The following is a 9,514-nucleotide window of genomic DNA, read 5'->3' on the forward strand; positions in this document are numbered from 1 at the left end:
AGGGTTTCCATGGACGTGTATGCCTGAGGGCTCGGCAGGAGGCTGAAGGCAGGGCCCTGAGCATCCCCTCTCTGGGCGCCTGTGTGGCCAACGTGGTGGGTGTGGGGCGCAGCGCACTCTCCTGAGGAGCAGGGGCCCACGGAGAGCTGCCACAGCAGCTTCCGAGCCAGTGTTGCCCGTCTTTTAGATTAAAACAGCCAGGACCTGCCCCAGCAGCAGGCACCTCACCGTTGCTGGCCGTTAATGTCACCAGCCTCTGGTCTGCGACACCTCCAGCTGCCGGGCCTGTGGGTTTCCCTTCTGTGCCCTCGCTTCCTGCCAGCTGCGGGCCCTCAGGCTGCTCGGCCACGCCGCCGGGCCTGGTCTTCACAGCTGCTCCAGGCTGTGGTCGTCTGTGTCCTGGGCCCGGCACAGGCAGAGTGGCTGGAGCTCGGGCGAGACTGTCCTCGGCCCTGTGCCCTGTGGAGCCTCAGGAGGTGATGCCTCCCAGCAGCCGCTGGTCCACAAGCAGAAAGCACCCACTCCCCCTGCACCGCTTTCATCCTGTTTTATAATGAAGTGACGCCCAGGAACGTGGGCCCCTCTGAGAGAGCCTTTGCGAGTCATCACCGAGCCAGCACCCGAGTCAGGACAGAAGCACCACATCGCAGCAGGTCCTGCTCACACCCGCCCAGGACACCACTTCCGGGCTGGTGCCCAGCAGGCCTTCAGCCTTCTTCCTGTGTTTCACTTTTTTAATTTTTATTTCCATTTTGCCACCTGAGACCAGTGCACTCTCTGAGCAAAACCGCCTGCTTGGGCTGCGGGGAGCGTGGTGCGTGTGGCGCCGGGAGAGCCGTGCCGAGGCGAGCCGGCTGTGCTCGTCCTGCTGCTCTGCTCTGAGAGTCTGTGTGTGAGCGCCTCACGTGTGTTTGCTCCCTCTGTCATCGGGGGACAGTGCAGCTTCTGGTGACTGCGGATGCTTGCGGGGTGCAGAGTGCAGACCCGGGAGGGACTGCTGACTCAGCATGAGTAGGTTCGATCTCAGTAGAAAATTCCCATCGTTTTCCAAAATGGCTAGATTCACACTCCCTCCAGCAGGACATGAAGGAGCTGGCGGCCCCATTCTCAGCAACACAAGTATGATCAAGCCTTTGAGCGTTTGCCTGTTGGAACGGTGTGCCCTAGGTCCACTTCTTTATTGTGGTCTTAATTAGCATTTCCCAGAGCTCTAGCAAGGTGACTGCACTATGTCCCTGGGCAACCTGTGATCCTCTGTCTCAGTTTAAGGGGGGACTCCATCAAGGCACCAGGGAAGGTGGAGATGGGGCATAAGCCTGGAGACCAGAGCTCAGAGCCTGTGTACTGTCCCAGGACGCCAAGGTCAAAGGGCAGGGATGTTGGGAGTGGCCCATGGACACTGTGCTCCCACTGCTTTCACACTGTGCGTATACATTCTCAATGCTTACTCGTAGTCTTAGCAGTTGTTGTAGTTCCTTAAATCTCCCAGCTCTCCTGCTTGTTTACACTAATCTATACTAATAATAGAGGAATATGCAAATTGTCCAGGACACCATCACATAATGACCGGATCAGCAGGCTGCGTCCCGCCCCCTGCACTGGCCCCGGGTAGGAGCCCAAATCCTAGCCTACCTAAAACATGGCTGTGTGCCATCATATTAGTAAGAAAGGGACATCCCACACTTGCCTGGGGCATCCAAGTCACTGGCCTAGAGAATCAGGGTTTCAGATAAGGGGACACAGCATTCCACTGCTATCTTGAGTTTGTGGTTTTCAAGGAAACAGCCAGAAGGGATGATAAACCCTCCGCAAACAGCTCAGCCAGTGCCTAGCTAAGCTGTGGCTTCGTTTAAATCGAGCCTTTCTCGCAGTGAATGACCCCAACCCTGCCTGGATCAGGCAGGTTCCTGTGGAGTGCGATCTCCACGCAATACAACGGGGACCCCAGTTTCATCCCTGGCGATCTCATGCATGCTAGCTTGGGGCAGCGGGAAGGAAGGGAAAAGGCATCATGCGGGGCAGCTCGGGCGAGCAAGCAGAAGGAAACCATGTCTGGCGGACACTCCCCTGCCACCCCCTTCAACGTGTAAGAAGAATCGAATAACCCCAGGCAAACACCTCTCCCCCGCCCTGGAGAGATCCAGGACTGAAGGGCATCCTGCCCAGGCATTGCGTACCTGCTTCCCACTCCCTTCCTCCAAATGGACAGGCTAGGGGGTTAGGGGGAAGAGGAGGAGCCTTGCAGGAAGGGGATCCCCAGGAACCGCACCCCTGCCCTCCCTCAGGACCTGACCTCTGGGAGCACAGGGCCTGACCCTGCCACCAGCAGATTTGCATATCCCAGACCCTCCTGTGCTTCCAGGCACTGGGCATTCCGAGTCTCCCCTGCCTCCCAGCCACTGACCCTCACTGTCTCCTACCCCAGAAGCCCTCTGTCCTCCCCAACTTTCGGTCTTTATAGCCTAAATGCATGGTGGGCTTAGTTGCTTCTCCACGGATTTTATTTGATAAGAACCCAGTGAAGTCACTTAGCAACTGAGCTGCTCAGACTTCATCAGGGACAACGAATGACACACCTTACTTGGCTTTGATAGCAAAGCAATCTTATTCTTTTATTTTTTTAAATAGATATTTATTGATTTCAGAGAGGAAGGGAGAGGGAGAGAGATAGGAACATCAGATATGAGAGAGAATCATTGATCAGCTGCCTCCTGCACATGCCCTATTGGGGATCGAGCCCGCAACCCAGGCATGTGCCCTTGACCAGAATCAAACCTGGGACCCTTCAGTCCTCAGGCCAAAGCTCTAGCCACACCAGCTAGTGCAAGCAATCCTATTCTTAAAGACTTGATTTTTGTCATAAACAAGTGGATTTGAATCATATCAAACAAATATACATTTTTAATGAAATGTCTTCTTTTCTACTAATGCAATTCTACCTTAAAGCTTATGTTGTATAATCTATACTAATAAAAGGGTAATATGCTAATTAGATCCAATGTCTTCCGGATATCCATCTGGACGTCCTTCCGGACAAAGCCACCATGGCGAGGGCTGAGGCAGAGGCCGTTAGGGGTGACCAGGCTGTCAGGGGAGGGCAGTTATGGGTGATCAGGCCAGCAGGCAGAGGTGATTAGGGGTGATCAGGCAGGCAGGGGAGTAATTAGGGGCAATCAGGACAGCAGGGGAGCAGTTAGTGGCAATTAGGCCAGCAGGCAGAGGTGGTTAGGGGCTATCAGGCAGGCAGGCAGAAGTGGTTAGGGGCAATCAGGCAGGCAGGCGAGCAGTTAGGAGCCAGCGGTCCCAGATTGCGAGAGGGATATCGGACTGCCGGTTTAGGGATTGGGCCTAAACCAGCAGTCGGACATCCCCTGAGGGGTCCTGGATTGGAGAGGGTACAGGCCGGGCTGAGGGATCCCCCTCTCGTGCACGAATTTCGTGCACCAGGACTCTAGTGCATATATAATAAACAAAAATAGCTAGTCCTGTGTGCCCCTTGTGAAGTAGGCTTGGTTCTCCCCATGTAAAAGCCTGTTTGGCCTTTACTGTGTAGTTGGTTCTTAGTTTGACAGCAACCAACTGGCCTCCATGGGCCACGTGGCTGGAAGCGTAGCTCCCACTCAGGGTGCTGGGCTGGCAAAGGGGCAAGAAAGGCTGTCTCTCCACCTGCACCAGCCGCCGAGCTGCGGGCGTGGTGGGAGCCCATCCATCATGCACAGCTGAGCAGGACTGAGAGCTTTATTTTTTAACCAAGTTCCACCCCACACACCACAGCTCAGCTCTCAAGTCTTGGGTTAGCTTTGGAGAAGAATCTATAGGAGCGACAACGGGAAAGTATGGCCATGTCTGTTTCCAAAGCCCAACTGGGAGGAGGCATCACAAATGTCCCCCAAACATAGAAGGCCCAGGCAGGTGGGCACATTGGAGCTCTTCCCAGGATGTAGTGCATTTGGGCCCTGAGCATTTGGTGCCTCAGTTCCCTCGTTGTAGGAAATGCCAGGACTGCACGGCTCTCTAGCACGTCTGGACTCACCCTCTCTCCACTCTCATGATCCAACAGGCTCCAGTTGCTAGAAGGGGAAAATGGGCTGAGAGCCAGGTGGCTAAGCAGCTCATTTGGAGAGGTCCCACCCATTCCGTTCCTCTGCAGCCTCGCCTGGCCTTCCCAGGGGGCTCTCTCCACTGCGGGCAAAAGCCCCCCTCTCGTGTACTGGATAAGGGAAGAGGTCACCCAGAGACCCCACCAGGACACAGAAGCAGAACAGGGCAGTCCCTGATTTTGCCTGTCACTCCCACCCACAGTGGGTGACCTTCCCTTCTCCCAGGGTTCCTCTCACTGCATCCTGTGCAACAGCCATGAAATCCCTCCTGAAGAAGGGAGAGCGCGAGCCACCCTGGAGGTGGTCCGGAAGTTCCCAGAAAAGTGTGCATCACCCCAGCCTGTGCCCAGCTGGTGGGAGCAGCGGCTGGGCCTCTGCCCTCAGCAGAGAGAGGAGGTGGTGGAGGGCTCACAGCCCCGCCCGCCTCGGGGCCTGTGGGTCTCAGTGCTGGCGCCTGAGCGGCTCTGTGCCCAGGTGAACCTCAGCCTCTTCTGATGCCCAGCGGAGTCCAGCCCAGGCCCTGGGACGTCTTCGTCGTAAGCTCTTGGTGTCACGGAGCTGCATGGGGGCCTCCCTGGGCACGGTGGGCAAAGCCCTTGATCCTGAGGTGGGGACGCTGTGGCTGGCAGCAGGCCCGGGGCACTGTTTCTACCAGGGGTGGGCTCTGGAGTGACTGGCTCTTCCTGTCTTCCAGGATCAGGGCCCGGGACAACAACGGGTCCTACGCCCTGTGCCTGCTGCATGAGGGCAGAGTGCTGCACTACCGCATCGACAAGGACAAGACGGGGAAGCTCTCCATCCCCGATGGGAAGAAGTTTGATACGCTCTGGCAGGTACAGGGCCATCGGGGCAGTGAGGGAACAGCCCCAGAGCCTGCGAGGAAGCTCCTGGGGTTCCTGCCCGAGATGGGTCCAGCCAGGGCCTGCTCCCAGCTCCAGGGGCCGAGTACCAACACCCAAGTTTGGGAAGCACTGGTCTAGGGTCCTCATGAGGTTCAGGCAGCTCCAGAGGTTCTGCAGCTTCTCCAGGCCCCGCCAGGACTGGGAGGCACTGGGGCTAGAAAACAGCCGTGAAGACGTTTACACACTAAGACAGTGTGCTTGGCGGGGAGGAGGGACGGAGGTGGCTGATCAGACTTGTTTTGAGCTGGGAGAGGCCGGGTTGAATATAAGATGTCAGTGCCATTCTTGCTGCAAAATGAGCCGCCATTGAAATGAAGCACCTCAGACGGCAAGGCAGCACCCTGTGCCGGCCACCGCCTGCGGGCTGTCCTTGCTCACGGCCGAGTTCAGTCCTGGCCAACTGCTGGCAACCCTAAGCAGCTCGCCATGCGGGGGTTGCTCAGGCGCAGTGAGCACTGACCCACGCTGGCCGCTGTGTTCCAGGGCTGCCATGGGCGGAACTAGCTTGCCTTTATTTTAAGTCACAGCATGTGATTTTAGCAAAGCATGCTGGGGCGGAGACCGAGAGGCCGGGCTCTGCCTCCCGGGAGCAGCAACTGCGTGAGCTCCTGTGAGTGAGGGAGGTGAGCAAACAGACGCTCCCGGGCCTGGCCAGGAGCCTCGTGTGGTAACCGCAACCAGAGGTCCCAACTCAGAATCGTGCCTCTAAACACTAGACCAGGACCCTCCTGACCTCAGTGCACTTACAGTAACCACCGCCTCCTGTGCTGTGATTAGAAAGAGAAACCCTTCTTTTCCAAATGCTGGATGTTACACTATTCTCGTCATTTATGGCATTGACCTTGTCTTTTGGTTTGTAGCTCATTAGCATATGGCTCATTATTGAGCAAAGACTTTGCTTTATTTTAATGGTATCACTTTGAAAGAGCATTTAGCCTATCAAGTAGTCTACTGCAAATTAAAGAGATGAGTGGAATTCTGCCTGGCGATATTAATTTCCCACCAGAGTCTCTTGACTCCACGTGATGTGTCGGGCGTGCGACTGGTGTCCCCTGCGCGTCCCCTCAGTTTCAGAGTCTGTTGCTGCCGCAGTGCTGAACAGCTCCGCTCATTGGGAAGTTTCTTCCCAAGACGTTGTTTCAGGCTTATGGATTTCTCTGGCGTAGTATAGTCTTCAGCCCTAATTACTCCCTTCCATTGTCTATTGTCTAGCCACTGTGTCTAAGAAAGAACACCCAAAATGCTAGCACTACCTTTCAGTTTTATAGGTGTGACTCCATGGGTTTTTCTGGACAGCAACGTAAGGTGCCTCTGTGCCCAGCCCCACCCAGGCGGCCGGCGCTGTTTCTGTTGGTAATTCCTACACTAGCATTCCTTCCTGCAGTGCAGGAGTCAGCAGCAGGAGCCTGATCTGGCCCCGGCCTGGCTTGGTGCAGTCCCTGATGAAAGTGGCTTTTACACTCTACAGGATTGTTTTAAATTGTGACAGAGATGGCATGTGGCCTGAAAAGCCCAAAAATATCACTGTCTCGCCCTCTACAAAACACGTTTGCAGACCCCTGCCCAGTGGGAAGTCCCTACGGGTCCACCTACCCCCAGCCTCCCTTGCAGAATAGATTGTCTGAAAACACAGCAACGCTGGAGAGATGGCGGGATATCTCCCTTGTTTTAGGGACCTCAACACTCTTGGCCTGAGAACACACCACTGCACTTAACAGACAGGGGGCGCTCTGGGGTCCTCCCAGCAGCAGGTGAGGGCTCATCGGATTGAAACGTGCTAAGAGGGTAGATTTCATGTTGTGTTCTTACCACAATAGTTCACATTTTGAAAAAGAATGTCACCTGGAAGGATAAAATATATTCATTCAACAAACATTCACACAAGTAGGTAAGTTTGAGGACTGGAAAGGTACCAATAAACAGACAGGGAAGGGGTATCATACATAAATATTTTAGGTTGTCTGAAGAGAAAATATCTGTTATGAGAAAAGAAAAGGTGAAATATAAGGACTGTCTTTTTCTTTAAGATGTTTTATTGATTTTTATTTATTTTTTTAAAATATATTTTATTGATTTTTTACAGAGAGGAAGGGAGAGAGATAGAGAGTTAGAAACATCGATGAGAGAGAAACATTGATCAGCTGCCTCCTGCACACTTCCCACTGGGGATGTGCCTGCAACCAAGGTACATGCCCTTGACCGGAATTGAACCCGGGACCTTTCAGTCTGCAGGCCAACGCTCTATCCACTGAGCCAAACTGGCCACGGTGTTTTATTGATTTTTAGAGAGAGAGCAAGGGGGAGAGAGAAACATTGATATGGGAGCAGAACATCAATCTGTGCCTTGTACACAGCCCCCCTCCCTCCCCCCCCCCTTGGATCAAGCCCACAACCCAGGCCTGTGCCCTGACCTGGAATCCAACCACCAACCTTTCGGTGTGCAGGATGATGCTTAACCCACTGAGCCACACCGGCCAGGGCTCAGGGCTATCTTACTGCATAGTTTGGATAAGATAAAAATAAATCCACTTGCATGAATTTACTTTTAATGTAGAAATTAGACTTCATAATCGTAGTTTTCAGGAACCATTAGCCAAAGATGTCCAGGGCCTGTGAATATAAGGTTATTTTCCAAAAGGCCACCTTTCCCCATGTCCCGGCTCCTGTCACCTGTACTGTGATGGCTTCTCTCTGAAACTTTTGGGCAGAATGACTTGGTCCCTCCAAAGTCTTGGCCCCCAGCACTGTTAACAGCATTCCTCACTATTTCTCTGTCTCTCCACCAAGAAAGGAAGCACTTTAGGGCAGGAAATATGTGTCCACTCACCATCGTTCACCCCTGTCCTCTCTCAGGGCCCGGCGAAGTGGTGCTTGTTGAAGGACTGACTGACTACTGAGTTTATGTTCATAACATCACACAGATGTAGAGCATGTGAGCAAATCCTGGTTATGCAGCTTGCTATGAGAGAGAGAGAGAGAGAGAGAGAGAGAGAGAGAGAGAGAGAGAGGGTCCCGAAGGGAACACGGCCTGTGGACATCTGTCCTGAGTCTGAGGGTGGAAGGAGAGAGACATGGGGAGGGTCAGGCAGACACACCAAGGAAGTGAAGGGTTGTCTTTGAATCACTTTTAAAGTTCGAGAGGGGAGCTAGCTGCTCCAGGTACGACTCCCTTTCCTGCCACCTTACTGCACTCCTTACCACTTCTCTTCCAGCTGGTCGAACATTATTCTTATAAACCAGATGGCTTGCTACGAGTCCTTACAGTTCCATGTCAAAAAATCGGCGGGCAAACGGGTGAGTGACTAAGACATTGGAATTTCCATCTTTTAGATAATAATAATAATGCCATAATCACCAGCCGTGTTTCAGATTCCGCCTGTTGCAAATTCAGTGGGATGAGGCCTTGTTTTTACTGAGTGATTGATTAAAAATGTCAGATTGCTCCAATTTTACATATATCATTGATTTAAAAAAATAGCCAATACCTTTAACTTTAAAAACTAGTGCTAATTGCAGGGGTGAGAAGTGGAGTGGAGATAGTAATGAGGGGGAGTGTGTGCAGACGCCGCATGCTCCCCAGCAGCCGCGCTTTGCGGTCGAGGCCTGATCTCGGAGCGGGTCCTGGTGCTTCAGGGCGAGCAGTAACCATCCCCTTCCTCACCAGGAAATGTGAATTTTGGAGGCCGCCCGCAGCTCCCCGGCGCCAACCCTGCGGTGAGTGTTTCCGGAAATACCGCGGCGGGGAAGCAGGGTAGGGGAGGTAAGGAAGGGCACTTTGGGCTCACAGGAGTCGTGGTCATCACTGTTTCCATTACGCTAAACGGACTGCGGGTGTCAGCTAGGTCAGCCCCGTTCTGAGCTAGCCAAGTTCATGTTTTGGGGGGTTAAATCCTCTCCATTCCCTAAAGGTATGCAAAAGACCATGAAACCCAGTGTTAAATTGGAAGTATGCCTCCCGGCAGATTTGGGAAAGGGCAACATGTTGTGCGGCTCAGTCTGAGCCGTCTGTGGACCCGCACGGCCACGTGCACGGTGGGCAGAGCACGCCTGGGGTACAGGACGTCTCCGTGTGTTGTGGGCCAATCCGCTGGGTTCAGTCAGCCAGGACAGGGTTAGGGGAGACGGGCCCTGCCCCGAGGCTGCTCGCCCGGACCTCCGCAGGAAGGCCGAGGGGCAGTGCTGGATGGTCAGTGAGGAGCCTCAGGGCAGCGGGGATGCCAGCACTGCGCCAGAACCTACCTCCCTGCGTGCCAGGAGGAGGTGAGAGGTGGCCTGTCCATACTTCTCATGGGTTTGCCCGAAATGTGCCGGACGCCCCCAAAGAGAGCGAATTCCAGACGGCGAGGAGCTGACGCACCGTTTCACACTCAGCGCGTGAACTGGCTCCTGCTCCCTCTGGAGGTCCTCACTGTGGGCCTTTGGTTCCCCCCGTGTCATCTGGGAAGTGTAAAAAGCACCCCATTGCGAGCTGTGCGCCCCACACCGCACCTTTCCGGTGGCTCCTGGCCAGTC

The 9,514-nt window shown here is 54.2% G+C and overlaps 1 protein-coding gene across 1 annotated transcript in view; it reads left to right on the forward strand.

Moving 5' to 3' along the window:
• Nucleotides 1-9,514, forward strand: part of SYK (spleen tyrosine kinase) — a 45,345-nt gene that overhangs the window by 9,795 nt on the left and 26,036 nt on the right. The window contains exons 3-5 of the mRNA XM_005883093.2: nucleotides 4,795-4,933; nucleotides 8,215-8,296; nucleotides 8,667-8,716. Coding sequence (XP_005883155.1) covers nucleotides 4,795-4,933; nucleotides 8,215-8,296; nucleotides 8,667-8,716 — 271 coding nt within the window. The remainder of the gene's footprint in view (nucleotides 1-4,794; nucleotides 4,934-8,214; nucleotides 8,297-8,666; nucleotides 8,717-9,514) is intronic.

Source organism: Myotis brandtii, unplaced genomic scaffold, assembly GCF_000412655.1.
Source record: "Myotis brandtii unplaced genomic scaffold, ASM41265v1 scaffold760, whole genome shotgun sequence".
In the NCBI taxonomy this organism is placed as follows: Eukaryota; Metazoa; Chordata; class Mammalia; order Chiroptera; family Vespertilionidae; genus Myotis; species Myotis brandtii.